The sequence below is a fragment of the Mobula birostris genome, chromosome 20, assembly GCF_030028105.1.
Source record: "Mobula birostris isolate sMobBir1 chromosome 20, sMobBir1.hap1, whole genome shotgun sequence".
In the NCBI taxonomy this organism is placed as follows: domain Eukaryota; kingdom Metazoa; phylum Chordata; class Chondrichthyes; order Myliobatiformes; family Myliobatidae; genus Mobula; species Mobula birostris.
The window spans coordinates 2635938-2654881 of NC_092389.1; the positions used below are offsets into that span (position 1 = coordinate 2635938).

General features: G+C 41.6%; 1 protein-coding gene across 1 annotated transcript in view; it reads right to left on the reverse strand.

The window, feature by feature from the left end:
• Window positions 1–18944, reverse strand: part of LOC140212736 (NF-kappa-B inhibitor delta-like) — a 184646-nt gene that overhangs the window by 57029 nt on the left and 108673 nt on the right. The window contains exons 5-6 of the mRNA XM_072283872.1: window positions 15922–16193; window positions 5546–5651 (exon numbers count right to left, since the gene is read on the reverse strand). Coding sequence (XP_072139973.1) covers window positions 5546–5651; window positions 15922–16193 — 378 coding nt within the window. The remainder of the gene's footprint in view (window positions 1–5545; window positions 5652–15921; window positions 16194–18944) is intronic.

Sequence of the window (18944 nt, forward strand, 5' to 3'; positions counted from 1 at the left end):
AGTTAGTGGGTGATTAGGAGAATATATTGAAAGGTGGGATGTTGGAGAGGTAATTGTTTATATTTAAAGAAATCATAAATAAGTTACTAAAGAAATATGTTCCTTTCAGGCACTAAACGCCTAAAGGTAATCCAATCCATCCTTGGCTGACAAGAGTAATTAAAGATGGTATTGAATCAAAGAACAAATCTTGTAAAGTTGCCAGAAAGAGCAGAAGGCAAGAGGATTAGAAGCATTTAGAACTCAGCAAAAGAACACTCAGAAACTGAGAAAGGCAAGAAGGAACACTGAGTAGATTGCTGAGTCACATAAAAATGTAAGAGCTTTTATAAGCAAATCAAATAACTAGTAAGGGCAAATCCAAAACTGCAGATGTTGGAAATCTAACATTAAAAACAACAGAAGTGCTGGAAGCACCCAGCATGTCACACTGCCTCTGTAGGAAGAGAAACAGGTCAGAGGCTATATTACATAGAAAATAGGTGCAGGAGTAGGCCATTCGGCCCTTCGAGCCTGCACCGCCATTTATTATGATCATGGCTGATCATCCAACTCAGAACCCCGCCCCAGCCTTCCCTCCATACCCCCTGACCCCCGTAGCCACAAGGGCCATATCTAACTCCCTCTTAAATATAGCCAATGAACCGGCCTCAACTGTTTCCTGTGGCAGAGAATTCCACAGATTCACCACTCTCTGTGTGAAGAAGTTTTTCCTAATCTCGGTCCTAAAAGGCTTCCCCTCTATCCTCAAACTATGACCCCTCGTTCTGGACTTCCCCAACATCGGGAACAATCTTCCTGCATCTAGCCTGTCCAATCCCTTTAGGATCTTATACGTTTCAATCAGATCCCCCCTCAATCTTCTAAATTCCAACGAGTACAAGCCCAGTTCATCCAGTCTTTCTTCATATGAAAGTCCTGCCATCCCAGGAGTCAATCTGGTGAACCTTCTCTGTACTCCCTCTATGGCAAGGATGTCTTTCCTCAGATTAGGGGACCAAGACTGCACACAATACTCCAGGTGTGGTCTCACCAAGGCCTTGTACAACTGCAGTAGTGCCTCCCTGCTCCTGTACTAAAATCCTCTCGCTATAAATGCCAGCATACCATTCGCCTTTTTCACCGCCTGCTGTACCTGCATGCCCACTTTCAATGACTGGTGTATAATGACACCCAGGTCACATTGCACCTCCCCTTTTCCTAATCGGCCACCATTCAGATAATAATCTGTTTTCCTATTTTTGCCACCAAAGTGGATAACTTCACATTTATCCACATTAAATTGCATCTGCCATGAATTTGCCCACTCACCTAACCTATCCAAGTCACCCTGCACCCTCTTAGCATCCTCCTCACAGCTAACACTGCCACCCAGCTTCGTGTCATCCGCAAACTTGGAGATGCTGCATTTAATTCCCTCATCCAAGTCATTAATATATATTGTAAACAACTGGGGTCCCAGCACTGAGCCTTGCGGTACCCCACTAGTCACCGCCTGCCATTCTGAAAAGGTCCCGTTTATTTCCACTCTTTGCTTCCTGTCTGCTAACCAACTCTCCACCCACACCAATACCTTACCCCCAATACCGTGTGCTTTAAGTTTGCACACTAATCTCCTTTGTGGGACCTTGTCAAAAGCCTTCTGAAAATCCAAATATACCACATCCACTGGTTCTCCCCTATCCACTCTACTAGTTACATCCTCAAAAAATTCTATGAGATTCGTCAGACATGATTTTCCTTTCACAAATCCATGCTGACTTTGTCCGATCATTTCACCGCTTTCCAAATGTGCTGTTATCACATCCTTGATAACTGACTCCAGCAGTTTCCCCACCACCGACGTTAGGCTAACCGGTCTATAATTCCCCGGTTTCTCTCTCCCTCCTTTTTTAAAAAGTGGAGTTACATTAGCCACCCTCCAATCCTCAGGAACTAGTCCAGAATCTAACGAGTTTTGAAAAATTATCACTAATGCATCCACTATTTCTTGGGCTACTTCCTTAAGCACCCTGGGATGCAGACCATCCGGCCCTGGGGATTTATCTGCCTTCAATCCCTTCAATTTACCTAACACCACTTCCCTACTAACATGTATTTCGCTCAGTTCCTCCATCTCACTGGACCCTCTGTCCCCTACTATTTCTGGAAGATTATTTATGTCCTCCTTAGTGAAGACAGAACCAAAGTAATTATTCAATTGGTCTGCCATGTCCTTGCTCCCCATAATCAATTCACCTGTTTCTGCCTGCAGGGGACCTACATTTGTCTTTACCAGTCTTTTCCTTTTTACATACCTATAAAAGCTTTTACAGTCAGTTTTTATGTTCCCTGCCAGTTTTCTCTCATAATCTTTTTTCCCCTTCCTAATTAAGCCCTTTGTCCTCCTCTGCTGAACTCTGAATTTCTCCCAGTCCTCAGGTGAGCCACTTTCTCTGGCTAATTTGTATGCTGCTTCTTTGGAATTGATACTATCCCTAATTTCTCTTGTCAGCCACGGGTGCACTACCTTCCTTGATTTATTCTTTTGCCAAACTGGGATGAACATTTGTTGCAGTTCATCCATGCAACCTTTAAATGCTTGCCATTGCATATCCACCGTCAATCCTTTAAGTGTCATTTGCCAGTCTATCTTAGCTAATTCACGTCTCATACCTTCAAAGTTACCCCTCTTTAAATTCAGAACCTTTGTTTCTGAATTAACTATGTCACTCTCCATCTTAATGAAGAATTCCACCATATTATGGTCACTCTTACCCAAGGTATTGTAGCAGTACCTGAATGGTGGAGAGCAATTTGCAGAGATTCTGCAGGCAAGCAAGTCTTCCTTTATTTCGATTTGCTGGAGGATGGTCAAGTGGGTGGCATTAATAAACATGACATAATCAGAACAATCATTGGGTCAATTTGCAGAAAGACTGTCTATAGGGAAATGGAGAGTCTATGTTTTGGGTCGGGACCTTAATCCTGATCACCATTTTATTTGAAATATACACAGTACTGGAGAAGATGCAAAAAGGATTTACAAGTATTGAAAAAATGCAAGGGTATGTCAGTCAGGAAAGGAATTTTTTAGGCTGGGTTCTGGTATAAAGTGAAGTGACAGATCTAACAAGTATATTTAAAATTATGAAATGTTTTGAGTATGATATTCCTTTACATTGGAATATCTCTGGAGAAAAAATTGCAGATATTGTGCAAGGCAAGCAAGTCTTGGAATCTAAGCTAAGTTAAAGTCCTTGGGCCCGGGGAGATTTTACTTTATGTGAGGAAGGTAATTATTTACTCTTACTGTAAAATTTTAGTGATTTAGAAATGTTTTTATATTATATTATTTCTTTTTTTTTAAAGAACATTATTTATATATATTATAAAAAGTAATTGTTTCTTTATTTTTTAATGTGGACATTTGAAAACATTGAAAATCTGGCAGGACAGTGCTGGGGCTTGGCTTTGCCTTTTGTGGGCGGGGCATGATTCCGACAATGCGACCCGATTACTGTTGCCAATGGAAAAAGGTACCAAATGGGACGTGGACGCACTTGTGCAGTGAGTTGATCCCCGCGGGTAAGGTATGTGCGGGACAGCTGTGTATCTTAAGAGTAAGTTTTGTCAATCAGTTGGTACCACTTGTGGGGCCGACAAAAGCCATGGACAATCATGGAAAAATCAAATTGGAAATTGCAAAGAAACTTCCTGAGAAGTTGTAAATTGCTCCTGTAGGGACTGGTTGATCAATAATACAGAAGCATTGAAGGGAAACTGGATGAATACAAGACAGGGTCATGAATAAATGGATATGCTGGACATCTATCATTCACTAAAATCACTAACTGGCTACCTTTGTGCATACTGCTTGCTCCATTAATTCATTAATACTTGGGTCTTGTTTAAAATGATTTTTCTAATGCTTAGTGCGCTGAAATTCACCCTGGGCACTAAAATATATTACAATTAATTAGATATAAATTAGCAGCCAAGATCTCCCCTACATTTTAATGGAGCCTGTTATGATTGTGCCAGACTTAATCCAACACACACTCAGTGGGCATGTTTTCCAACCTGGGAGCTGGGATAAAGAAAGATATGGAAACACATTACGAGAATAGCATTGAGCATAAGTGTTCAGATGGACTAAGAAGTCTGTTTCTGAGCGTTCTGACTGGTTGCATCCCAGTTTGCTATGGAGCCTCTAATGCACAGGATCACAAGAGCCTGCAGAAGGTTATAGACTCAGGCAGCTCTGTCACATTCACAGCAACTCTCCCAACACCCACCACCCACCAACATTGAGGACATCTTCAAGAAGTGATGCCTCAAGAAGGGAGCATCCATCACTAACATTGGAAAGGAGGCAGAGGAACTTGAAGACCCAACTCAATGATTTACTTCCCCTCCACCATCAGATTCCTGAACGGTACACGACCTCACTATTCCCTTTGCACTATGTGCTTATCTTGTAATTATAGTAATATTTATCTTTACACTGCACTACTGCCACAAAACATCAATTTTCATGTCATAGAATAACAGCAATCCTGATTCTGATTGAGAAATTCTAAGTAATTCTACAATCAAACATGCTAACTATACACAGTCATGCAACAATGGATTTTTTTGTCTTTATGTTTAATTCATTTTAATTTACATATTTTTAGGTTCCTTAAGGTTTTCATAGCTGGAGTAGGTAGTGGGTATAAGCTCCCACTACCTACTAAATACTCCCAATAGTGTGCTTCTCAAATAGCCTCTGACAATCAAGGCAACACTTTCAGTACGCTGGATGAACTCAGCAGGTCGGGCAGCATCAGTCAGAGACGTTGACTGGTTGTTTCTAACTGATGCTGCCCGACCTGCTGAGTTCATCCAGCGTACTGAAAGTGTTGCTTTGATCACAGCATCTGCAGATTATTTTGTGTCTCTGACAATCAAGTTCAGCTCCTGGCCTTCACTTGAGGCTGAGCTACTAAGCCCAGTGGAAATGTTTCTACTGACAAGAGAAGGGGAGGATTACTGGTGTCTTAAAACCAATTGTTTTGGGCAGATGGGTCTCACTAAGAGAAGGAAAGTTCTGATCTTAAATCTCCACTGCCTCGTGGTCATACCTATTCATGGGAAAGGCTTCGGAAGTAAACCCCAAGGAAAAATCCGGAGCTGGAGTCCCTAAGGCAGTCCGACAGTGAGTTCAACACTGACTGGCCATTCCTGTGACGCCGCTGGTGCTAAACTGTTTCGGTCTCTGCCGTTCCTTTGGATTCATCAGCTGCGTGGAGAGGGGATCCTGCTACATGGGCAACAGGTTACCCTCCCTATTGTACTGGTTTACGTATCACGGAGACAGCTAGGTCAACCCAACCAACAGGGGGCCTCAATATAACACATCAAAGCATATCATGTATATGGTTTTTCTTGTGAATGTTGTATCTCTAATGCTACGCGTCTGTGGAGCTGCTGCAAGTAAGTTTTACATTGCACCTGTGAATACATGTACATACTTGTGCATACAACAATAAACTCAGTTTAGATTGTGGTAAGGTTTTGATACCTTTCCTCTGTGTTCTTTTGTATCAAGCCTTCGGAGCTCACGCATTCGCTCAGCGGCTGCATAGGCATGCTCCCTCATACCTTTCGCTGCGTAGATGTGTAGGATTCTGGAACAGACAAAATCATACAATTACAGTTTAGACTGATTGCTAATTTTGTTTCCTTTTTTTGGACTGATAGATGGATAACCAGTTTGAAAAAATGCTTCAAGAGGTAGTTCATAGAAACGTCAATATTCATCATTAAAGAGTAAGGCAAAATGTTCTTCCGACTTGCTGCATGGCTGCCCCCCGCTGCTGCCATGAGAGGCACTGAATGAAGAATGGCATGTCGCATGGTTAGAGCATCCAGCTGGGCAGCTCCAGTGCAGATCTCTAAGGGCACCACTGATAGAAATTTGGAAAAGGATTATCACATGTCCCTGTGCCTAACACCAACAAATAAAGAGAGATCCATGAACAATCATTAAGATTGTGAGGATTAAGAGTTGACACTCCCATTACTTCAATGTATTTCTATCTCCTTTCTATAGATCAGCCTTTCTCAGAGTTGAAAGAAGGTGGACCATCCACTCTCAGGTCAGATGGCTGTCTACCAGGCTCATGAGTGAAGATGTGGGTGACATGTTCTCTGATGTTCCTGAATCAGCTTTACAGAAGTGTTGAGTTTCTGCTGGTCTCTCACTGCCTCCATCAATAGCAGAACATGTGTCGCTGACGCCCTTTTATATCAATCAGCACTGCTCTCCTCTGCGTTTTACAGCATGCTCATTTATTTCTTAATGTTTGGGCAGATTCCACTCACTCTTTCCTGTAAAACAATTGGAGTGCAGAGAGAATATAGAACGGGATTGGTGGAGATGAGTGTTTGATGGCTGGCATGGACTCAATAGGCTGAAGGGAATGTTTTCCTGCTATATGATTCTCTGACTATTGTGCAAACAAGGCTCCTATGTAAAATAAGCCAGTGTCAAAGTGAGAACCGTGTCAACATAATTATGGTGTTTGCAACTAGGCTGTGGCAAAACTGAACAAACACAGGTGAATCAACACACACACAGAATGCTGGAGGAACTCAGCAGGCCTGGCAGCATCTATGGAAAAGAGTACAGTCGACGTTTCGGGCCAAAACCTTTCAGCAGGATTGGAGGAAAAAAATATGCGGAGTAAAATTAAAAGGTGGGGGTAGGGGAGAGAGAAACAGAAGGTAATAGGTGAAACCTGAAGGGGAGGGGTGAAGTAACGAGCTGGGAAGTTGATTGGTGAAGGAGATACAGGTCTGGAGAAGGGGGAGTCTGATAGGAGAGGACAGAAGGCCATGGAAGAAAGAAAAGGGGGAGGAGCACCAGAGGAAGGTGGTGGGTGGGCAGGGAGAGGAGGTGAGAGAGGGAAAAGCAGATGGGGAATGATGAAGAAGGGTGGGGGTCATTAATGGAAGTTCAAGAAATGTTTGGGCAGATTCCACTCACTCTTTCCTGTAAAACAATTGGAGTGCAGAGAGAATATAGAACGGGAATATAGAAGTTCAAGAAATCAATGTTCATGCTATCAGGCTTGAGGCTACCCAGACAGAATATACGGAGTTGTTCCTCCAATCTAAGTGTGGCCTCATCACAACAGTAGAGAAGGCCATGGATTGACATATCGGACTGTGAATGGGAAGTGGAATTAAAATGGGTGGCAACTGGGAGATCCCACTTTTTCTGTTGGTCAGAGCGTAGATGCTCGGTGAAGCAGTCTCCGGATCTATATCGGGTCTCACCGATATAGAGGAGGCCACACCGGGAGCACCAGACACAGTATATGACCCCAACAGACTCACAGGTGAAATGTTGCCTCACTCAAGTTGGAGAAACAACACCTTATATTCCATCACTTCCACTGGTAGCTCGTTCCAGTATCAGCACACTCAGAGTGACAAAGTTTTCCTTTAAATATTTTACCTTTCACCCTAAACTTATAACCTTAGTTCTAGTCTCACCCAACCTCAGGGGGAAAAGTCTGCATGAATTTACCCTAAATATACCCCTCATAATTTTGCACACCTCTGTAAGATCTTGCCTCATTCTCTGACGCTCCAAGAATAAAAGTCTTCACCTTTCGCCATAACTCAGCTTCTCAAGTCCTTGTAAATTTCTCTGTACTCCTTCAATCTTATTGATACTTTTATCAGTTATCATTGTAGTACTTTTAATATTATGTTGACTTTTCTGTTTATGTCTATAATTTTTCCCTCATCACATTTTTCTTAAATTGTAAGGCCTTGTCTACAAATCTAGTTACTGCTTTCCCAAGACATCCCTTCCCAACCCAGATTTTTTGTGTCAAATCTTATTGCCACTCTAGATGAATATCTGGATAGGGAATGTTTAGAGGCTAAAAGTAGGCAGATAGCACTAGCTTGCTGGGTAACACAGTTGGCATGGACCAGTTGGGACGAAAGACCTATTTGCATGCTATACAACTCCATGACCCGCAAATTGAAACCTCGATCTCCCCATTGCTCATTGGATCATGTGTTCAACCTTCAGAATTTAATCTGTACTCATGTAGTTTAGAAGAATGAGGGGGAATCTTTCCAAATACTGAAAGGTCTAGATAGCGTGGATGTGGAGAGGAAGTTTCCTGCAGTGGGTGTGTTTAGGACCAGAAGGCACAGCTTCAGACTATAACGGATGACCCTTTAGAATGAAGATGAGGAGGAATTTCTTTAGCCGGAGGGTGGAATTCATTACCACAAATGGCTGTGGAGGCCAAACCATTGGGTATATGTCAAGAGGAGGTTGCCTGATTCTTGATTAGTAAAAGCACCAAAGATTTTGGGGAAAAGGCATGAGAATGGGGTTGAGAGGGATAATAAATCAGCCATGATGGAATGGAGGAGCAGATGCTGATGGGCTGAATGGTCTAATTCTGCTCCTATGCCTTAGGTCTTATGATGCAACTTTTTGAACCAATGCATTTTATTGGTGGTTCAGTTATGAATCATTTGAGTATTATCCTTGATGTTTTGCATTTTAGGAATGGCAAATTTTCTCCCCTGAAGGTGAATAGCAAATCAGGTAAGTCTTTACAACAATATAATGGTTTCGTGGCTACTCCATACCATTCTTTTAATTCTGGGGTTAGTTGATTACTTAAATTTAAATTCTCCAGCTGCCATTCTTGCCACAGGGGAGATCCACAATTGTTACAACCCAGGTCTGAAATTTTATTGATACTAAGATGGATTAACTTTGCATAATCATTTATTTTGATTTTCGTTTTTACTGAGCCAAGAATTCATGAGACGGGAGGAAAGCTGTGTGCAAATGGGTGTTTATTTTGGTCTCTCTTTACATATTTCTCAAGATAACATACCATTTATTGGCTTTTACAGGTGGTTCACATAAGCAAGGGTAATCTTACAAGGAGCACAAGTACATTTATAAATCTTTCAAAAGGAATATATTATCTGTGATCATATAGATTAAAACCATATTCTCTTTTCTTTGTGTTGCATTATGAAATATTTCAAGTCAGAGTGAGATCTCTGTTCACCAACAAATCCAGAGACCTGGAGTAGTGATCCTCAGAACCACAAAGCAGCTGGTGAACTCAATTTCAGTGAAGTCAATTTGGAAAATAAAGAAACATTATTTAACACTAATAATGTCAGAAATGGAGCTGTGTTGAAACAGGGGTGTCCATTGCCTCTAAAGCCTGTTTGCGTGGCTCTTCTGTGATCTAACTCCCTCAATACAAAATTAATTGTGGTATAGATCGGGTAAATGCAAGCAGGCTTTTTCCACTGAGGTTGTGTGGGACTACAACCAGAGGTCATGGCTTAAGGGAGAAAGATGAAAAGTTTAAGGGGAACATGAGGGGACACTTCCTCACTGAGAGGGTTGTGCGTGTGTGGAACAAGCTGCCAGCACAAGTGGTGCATGCAAGTTCGATTGCAATTTTTAAGAGAAGTTTGGATAGGTACATAGGTGGTAGGGGTATGGAGGGCTACGGTCCCAGTGCAGGTCGATGGGAGTAGGCAGTTGGAATGGTTCGTACAGACTAGATGGGCCAAAGGGCCTGCTTCTGTGCTGTACTTTATGATTCTATGACTCTAACTCCATGATGGTAATCTCTCCTAATGGTTGAATTGTGATTCCCTTTCATTAGACTCACTTTATGGATTCTTTCACTAAAGTTCTCAATTTCAAAATTAATAAGGAACACAATATCAATTGTCCTTTGAACTTCATTATAAAATCCATTTGTTAAAGGGACTGTGCCATCCTTATCTAGTCTGAATCTGGCTCCAGACAAAGCAATGTCATATTTAACTCTTACATTTTAAAAGATTAGCTTTGAAAAGATTCAGCCCTTCGGTCCGACTGGTTCAAATCAACAACAGCATCCTCCCTACTAATCTCAGTTGCCCACATTCAGCCCATAACCCTCAAGTTCTTACCATCCATGTAGCTATTCAAATACCTCTTAAGTGTTGCAATCTTACCTGGCTCAACCACATCCTCTGGCAACTCATTCCAGGTACTCACTACCCTAGGTGCAAAGTTATCTCTCAGGTCTCTTTCAAATCTCAGCCCTCTTATCTTGTATCTGTGCTCTCAAGTTTTGGACTCCCCAACCCTGAGGAAAAGGCTAGGAATGTTCACTTTATCCATACCCTTTGAGACTTTATAAAACTTCCAGGAGGTCACCAATAATAAGCAACTGAGCACCAACATCCTCTGCTGAAAAGGTGACGTTTGGACAATTTCCAATCCATGCTAACTTATTTCTTCCAATACCTTAGGCTCTTAATTTATATACCAGCTCCTTATGTGGTTCCTTACAAAAAAGCTTTTTAGAAACCTAACTACACTACATCTACAGATAGCCCTCTATAAGCTCTCCTTGTTACGACTTCAAAGCGTTCAAGCTAATTTGATGGCTATGATTTACCTTTCATAAAACAATGTTCAGTATATTTAGCATTTAGGTCTTCTTTGATTACTTACTCCAGCAACTACAGACACTATGTAACATTATTCCACCCATCCATTTTCTCTACTGTGTCCTAGATTAATGTATGTTCCTCAGTTCCGCTGAAGCGCCTGAACCTGAAATATTACTGTTTCTCTTTTCACAGATGCTGCCTGACCTGCTCAGCCTTTTCCAGAATTTTCTGTTTTTATTTCAGATTTCCAGCGTCTGCAATTCTGTTTTGATTTTCGAAGGAAAATAACATTTGCATTTTAAACAATGGTTTAAGTTACACTAAGACCACAGCACAAGCAGACTGCTTTATCCAACTAGGCTGTGCTCTCTTCACACAAGTTTATTTCAGCCCTTTTCAGTAATGTTCTCTAGTTCTTTTTCCATGTGGTTTAAGTGAGATTCTCTTTCATAGCAACCATGTTGCTTGCTGGGAAAACTTCCTATTGTACAACATCTTACCTACTTTTGGGTTAAGGAAGTTCAGGCTGAGTTGAATTTATTGATGAATGTAAACTGGTTAGTGTGAAGTAACAGGAACTTATTAACATGAGTAGGTTAGTCTCCTCAGTGTAGTAGGTTTCAGATCTTGGCCAAAGCATCAGCTCAGAAATGGGGATATTGCTTTGGGAGAAGCCGGTGCTGGACCAGAGAAATGGGGAGAACTTGGTTCAGGACTAATTCTTGACTGTGGTCACTATTAGTGGTTAGTACAGCTCAGGGGCTTGGAGTTCAGAGTTCAATTCCAACATCATTTGGAAGTAGTCTGTATGTCCTCCCCATGGAATGCGTAGGTTCTCTCTGGGTTCTCCAGTTTCCTTCCACAGTCCAAAGACATACTCAGTAGGATAATTGGTCATTGTATATTGTCTTGTGGTTCGGCTAGAGTTAAATTGGGTGATGTGGCTTGAAGAGGAAAAGATCTGTTAAAACACAGGCCGGAAATGGGAAATTTGCCTTTCCTTTGCAGCTGTCTGACCATGAACCATTAACTCAAGACTACAATTAGCTTCTTCATAATGTCAAATTTTAACTTTCCAAAGTATAAAGTCATGAAGTACATCATTGTGTTCACACCACCGATTACACTGGGACAACGGAGAAACAGAGAATATGACTTCAATCATAAACATTTAAATGTAATTGTAAAAGCAGATATATCACGAATGTGCCCACAGTGGGTACATGACTCAGACTTGAAAAAGCCAATAAACTGGAAACTTCTCAAAGACAATTTCTCATTGCTAGCAACAAGAGGTATTTCTTAAGGACAGTGTAAGCTAATCTAGAGTACCTCTGGGCTATTTAAAGTTCATCACATTGTGTCAAAGTTTAAACTTTATGAAGATGAGATACAATAGTGGTATACAGAGGAACAGTTTCTTCCTTTCATCCTATCACTCTACTAAGCATACAAAATTCAAAAATAAATCCTAGTTACAGTTCCATATCAAGTTATCCCTGCTAATTCAAACCAAAAACATGACAAATCATAACATTACAAAAGGTTATAGCACAGGAAAAGACCTATTAGCCCACTTCCTCCATGGTGATGTATATGCACTTACTGAATGTGCCTAATGTAATATAGAGCCTATTTGCAGATGATACGAAGGTTGGTGGTATTGTGGATAGTACAGAAGGTAGTTGTAAGTCCCAGCTAGACATTGACTGGTTGCAGAGCTGAGCCGAGAAGTGGCAGATGGAGTTCAATATGGAAAAGTGTGAAGTGATTCACTTTGGAAGGTCGAATTTGAAGGCAGAATACAGGGTTAATGGCAGGATTCTTAGCAGTGCGGAGGAACTGAGAGATCTTGGAAAAATGGATGGCCATGTGGGATGGAAAAGTTAAATTAATCTTGAGTAGTTTATTCAGTCAGCACAACATTGTGTGCTGAATGGCCTTTACTGTGCTGTACTGTTCTATGTTCTATTCCTTTCTTCCTCATAATCTTTTCTACCTTCTTCTCACAAGCACAATTTGACCTCGCAGGTAGCACTGAATAGCCAAGACTGTGTCTTTTATTCTGCTTTTCTAATTTTGATTCCAACAAAGTTTATAGAACTCAACGTCGAAAACATTAGAATCCGCAGCTGCTACTTCATGGCCAATGTAATGGAGATGAGTTTAAATATTTGGCTGCTATGGAATCTACACACTTCTTAATACCCTGTCACTGTGAGTGACTGCCATGTGAGAGACAGCTGATGCGAGCCAGGATGGTGATGTGCTTGGCGATGAAGTGGGTATTTTAATACCTCACACTGTGGAGCAGGAATACTTTTATTAAGATGGGAATTTGAAGCACCGTACATATTTAATTTCATTCCAAGAATGGCTCAGTGGAATATTTCTGACAACTTTAACAGTAGAATTTCCTCTTAGACCATAAGACCATTAGATATAGGAGCAGAATTAGGCTATTCTATGCTGGGTGATTTAGTTTCCCTCTCAGCCCTGTTCCCCTGCCTTCACCCTGTAACCTTTGACACCATTATTACAAACGTTAGTAATTTCCTAGAAGTGATGCATGCCTGAAAATTTTTTTGGAAAAATGAAACATAGTTCTCATTTTCTAGTGAGGAGTTGATAAAATGGTCCGCTAATAACAACCTATTCACTAATTTTCTTGGACTAAATACTTCTCTATTTCAACATTAAACTGGTGATTTTTAATTATAACTCTTAACATTTGATGCCTTAGGGATAGTTTTAAGTTTTAATTTATTTTAGACCATAAGACCTAGGAGCAGAATAGGGCCATTCGGCCCATTGAGTCTGTTCCATCATTCCATCACGGCTGATTTATTATCCCTCTCAACCCCATTCTTCTGCTATCTCCCAGTATCCTTTGACACCCTGACTAATCAAGAACCCATCAATCTCTGTTTTAAATATACCCAATGACTTGGCCTCCACAGCTGTCTGTGGCAATGAATTCCACAGATTCACCACCCTCTGGTTAAGTACCTATTTTAGAAATGTTTAAACCCTTCTATCGTAACTGTCCCCGCCACCACCCCTTTCAATATTCAGTATGTTTCAATAAGATCCCCCTTCTTTAATGCACCATTACATGTATAAGCAAATGTTACATAATTATGGACTAATACACTCAGTGGCCAATATATTAGGTACACCAGTACACCTGCTCATTACAGCAAATATCTAATCAGCCAATCATGTGGCAGCAACTCAATGCATAAAGGTGTGCAGACAGGGTCAAAATGTTGAGTTGTTGTTCAGACCAAACGTCAGAATGGAGAAGAAATGTGATCTAAGTGATTTTGACCATGGAATGATTGTTGGTGTCAGATGGGGTGGTTTGAGTATCTCAGAAACTGCTGATCTCCTGGGATTTTCACACACAACAGTCTCTGGAGTTTGCAGAGAACGGTGTGAAAAACAAAAAACATCCAGTGAGCATCATTTCTGTGGGTGAAAACACCTTGTTAATGAGAGAGGTCAGAGGAGAACGACCAGACTGGTTCAAGCTGACAGGAAGGTGACAGTAACTCAAATCACCACACATTACATCAGTGGTGTGCAGGAGAGCATCTCTGAATGCACAACACGTTGAACCTTGAAGTGGATGGTCTACAGCAGCAGAAGACCACGAACATACACTCAGTGGCCACTTTATTAGGTACTGGTGGTACTTCGTGAAGTGTCTGCTGAGTGTATATTAGCAACAAAATCTGGCTGGTTTAATTGGAATATCAAACAATAACATTTGGTTGATAAAATCATTACACAAGAGATTCTAGAAATCCTGAGCAACAGACACAAAATGCTGAAGGAACTCAGCAGGCCAGGCAGAAGAATAAAGAGCCAACGTTACAGGCCGAGACCCTTCATCACGACTGGAAAGGAAGGGGGAAGACACCAGAATAAAATGGTTGGGGGGAAGAGGAGGGAGGAAAGCCAAAAAGTGATAGGTGAAGCCCAGTGGGTAGGCAAGGTCCAGGGAAGGAGAGGAAGGAATCTGAAAGGAGAAAGGGAAGAAGGATGGGACCCAGTGGGAGGTGATAAGCAGGCGGAAAGAAGTAAGAGGCCAGAGTGAGGAACAGAAGAAGAGGGTGGGTGAGGGAAAGAAATTACTGGAAAGAGAAATTGATGTGTTCAAATTGATAATATCTAAGTCATTCTAGAACTCAAATCCTCCCCTGTAAGAAATTCAGTGGATGGTCAGTCAGAAACATGCAATTTCTGTCATATCAAGACCAGTGACAGTGGAAATATACCTTCGGGACATTTTAAAATTTCTCCCAGTGATTAATGTCAAATGTAAAATGTTAGTAAGTGCTTCTCAGTGCTGGTGACAGATGTACAGCAGGAAACTGTCATTTGGTAAAATATAGCTGACAGACAATTATCAAACAGGCAGTAAGTAAGTCCCGTTCGGTTGACCTACCAGTATTGATCATAGTTCCTGCTACACAGCTTTTATTTTTGCCTTAACTCTGAAGCAGTACTGATGATCCAATTTCTAAATGAACAATAGTTATTTATGTTTTGCAGAAAACACCAAGTGGCCCATCTACCTAGTTTCAAATCTTTGCATTAAATCCAGTTTAAAAATATATTGTGAGAAGCAATGTGACTCGAATTCCTGTTATCAATAGGAATCAAATGCTATGAAGTTCAATCTGGAAAAATGTGAAGCGATTTTCTTTGGAAGGTTGAATCTGAAGGCAGAATACAGGGCAAATAGCAGGATTCTTCACAGTGTGGAGGAACAGGGGCATCTTGGGGTTCACATCCACAGATCCCTCAAAATTCCAGCACAAGTTGATTGGTTGGTTAAGATGGCATATGGTGTATTGGACTTCATCAATCAGGGGATTGAGTTCCAGAGCCATGAGGTAATGTTGTGGCACTATAAAGTTCTGGTTAAACCACACTTGGAGTATTGTGTTCAGTTCTGGTCACCTCATTATTGGAAGAGTGTGGAAGCTTTAGAGAAGGTGCAGGCGAAATTTACCAGGATGTTGCCTAGATGATAAGAGGCATAGAAAGAGTGGACAGCCACAGACTTTTTCACCGGATGAAATCGCTAATATGAGGGGGCATGATTTTAAGGTGATTAGGTGAAAATATAGGGGAGGATGTCAGGGTAGGTTTTTTACACAGAGGATGGTGGGTGTGTGGAACACCCTGCCAAAGGTAATGGTAGAGGTAGACACGTTAGGGAGATCTTATATAGGCACATGGATGAAATAAAAATGGAGGGCTATGTGGGAGTGAAGGGTTGGATTGATCTGAGTTAAAAGGTTAGCACAGCATCGTGGGCCAAAGGGCCTGTACTGTGCTGTTCCATAGTTACTCTGAAATGACCCCCTCTTTAAAGGCTCAGTCGGACCCATTGTAGACCTTTTGCATTGCTATTGTAAAGTAACATACGTGTCATTGTCTTCATCTTGTTGCAGCAGCTTCTCAATGGCCATGCTCGCAATGGTTCTCCTGGCATCCTCCAACTCCAGAAGTCCTAGCTCAGGGATGGGAATGTTCAGAGGCATGAACTGGGATGGCAGAGGCTGCAGGGAGTTTGTCTGACATGGTGCACCTGATGCTGGTAAAGCTGAAAGCGTTTGGCTCCAAGATGAGTGACTGAGTGCTGACTGCTGATCCAACAGATCCATTTGTGAAATCCCAGCCGGTGTAGGGGCTCTCGACTGTGGGGAAACAAAAGCTTTCATCAAACAACAGTTCCCTTCAAAACATTGCCATGACTCACTGACAAATGCACTGATTATCTTTTGATGACCTTTTTCTAATTACTGATAATTTCTCCCTTGCTCCCCTTTTCTCTTTTGCCATTCCCAATTCTGGCTCCTCTCTTACCCCTTCTCTTCTCCCCCCACTAGTGCTACTCTTTCTTCCCTTTCTCCCATTGTCCACTCTCTTCTCTATCAGATTCCTTCTTCTTGAACCCTTTAACTTTTCCACCTATCACTTCCCAGCTTCCCACTGGTAACTTGTACTTTTTCCCCTGCCTCCACCTACTTATTCTGGCTTCTTCCCCCTTCCTTTCCAGTCCTGATGGAGTGTCTCGGCCTGAAATGTAAACAGTTTATTCCCTTCCATTGATGCTGAGAGACCTTCTGAGTTCCTCCACCATTTTGTGTGTGTTGCTGCTGAAGATTTATCCCACTTCAGAGGCAACCTAGCCTATTTAGTGCAGTACCAAGGGACTGCTGTTGGGGGTGCTGTTGATCACATGAGTCATTGAACTGAGTTGCTGTTTCCACCACACATCTTGTGGCACCAATCAAAACAAGCATAGCCATGTTCTCCCCTCTTGCTACCACCCTCACCCTATCCCCACAAATTCCTGGGAATTATTTTCCTTTTAATCAATGTTCTTAATAGCTTGATAAACATTGCTATCTGTTGGACCTTACTTTGAGTAATTAGGTTATTCTCATTCCTACATGACATTAATGTCTATTTTTCAGAGGTGTGTCATTAGCTGTAAAACTCGTTGAACGTCCTGAAACTGTGATTGATGTTAAATAATTGAAAGTCTCTTTTTATAAGATATCTATACTTATTTGCATTCATATCCTTCAATTTATAAAATTAGAAAAGAGTAGAAATTAATTCTTTCTAATATACCGACACATTTTTACTAATCTCTTTATGGTAAAGATTACACTCAGTGGCAACTTTATTAGGTACACCTGTACATCTGTTCATTAATTCAAATATCTAATCAGCCAATCACGTGACAGCAACTCAATGCATAAAAGCATGCAGACATGGTCGAGAGGATCAGTTGTTGTTCAGACCAAACATCAGAATGGAGAAGAGATGTGATCGAAGTGACTTTGACCATGGAATGATTGTTGGTGCCAGTCAGGGTAGTTTGAGAATCTCCTGGTATTTTCACACACAACAATCTATAAAGTTTACAGAGAACAGTGCGAGAAACAAAAAGACATCCAGTGAGCGGCAGTTCTGTGGGTGAAAACACCTTGTTAATGAGAGAGATCAGAGGAGAATGGCAGGACTGGTTCAAGCTGACAGGAAGGTGACAGTAACTCAAATAACCACACGTTACAACAGTGGTGTGCAGAAGAGCACCTCTGAATGCACAACGTGTCAAACCTCGAAGTGAATGGGCTACGGCAGCAGAAGACCATGAACATACACTCAGTGGTCACTTTATTAGGTTCAGGATGGCTAGTGGAGAGATATTTAAACCATCTGTAGGGATGCAAGAGGGTTGGAGGATAGTGGATGTGGTTTCATTGTTCAAGAAGGGCTCCAAGAATAAGCAGGGAAATTTTAGGCCGGTGAGGATGACACTAGTTGTGGGAAATTTATTGAAAGGTATTCTAAGAGACCAGGTACATGTATATTTGGACAGACACGGACTGATGGAATAGTCAATATGGCTTTGTGTGTGGTTGGTTGTGTCTAACCAATCTTATAGAGTTTTTCGAGGAAGTTACCAGGAAAGTTGATGAAGGTACAACAGTGGATGTCTACATGGACTTTAGGAAAACATTTAACTCGGTCCCACATGGGAGGTTGGTCAAGAAGGTTCAGTCGCTTGGTATTCAGGATGAGGTAGTAAATTAGATTAGACATTGGCTCTGAGGGAGAAGCCAGGGAGTGGCAGTAGATGGTTGCCTCTCTGACTGGAGGCCTGTGACTAGTGAAGTGTCACAGGGATCAGTGCTGGGTCCTTTGGTGTTTGTCATCTATGTCAACATCTGAATGATAATATGGTTAACTGGATCAGCAATTTTGTGGATGACATCAAAGATTGTGGGTGTAATGGACAGGAAGGAAGACGGTCAAAGCTTGCAGCAAGATCGGGACTAGCTGGAAACATGGTCTAAAAATGGCAGATGAAATTTAATACAGACTAGTGTGAGGTGTTGCACTTTCGTAGGACCAACCAGGGTAGGTCTTACACAGTGAACAATTTGAATTGAATTGAATTGAATTGACTATATTTCTTACATCCTTCACATACATGAGGAGTAAAAATCTTTATGTTACGTCTCCATCTAAGTGTGCAATGTGCAATCATAGTAATTTATAAGAATTTGTAATAAATAGAACAGTCAATGTAATATAGAGTACACTCAAATCAGTGTGAGTTAATCAGTCTGATGGCCTGGTGGAAGAAGCTGTCCCGGAGCCTGTTGCTCCTGGCTTTAATGCTGCGGTACCGTTTCCCGGATGGTAGCAGCTGGAATAGATTGTGGTTGGGGTGACTCTGGTCCCCAATCATCCTTCGGGCCCTTTTTACACACCTGTCTTTGTAAATGTCCTGAATCATGGGAAGTTCACAACTACAGATGCACTGGGCTGTCTGCACCACTCTCTGCAGAGTCCTGTGATTGAGGGAAGTACAGTTCCCATACCAGGCAGTGGTGCAGCCAGTCAGGATGCTCTCAATTGTGCCCCTG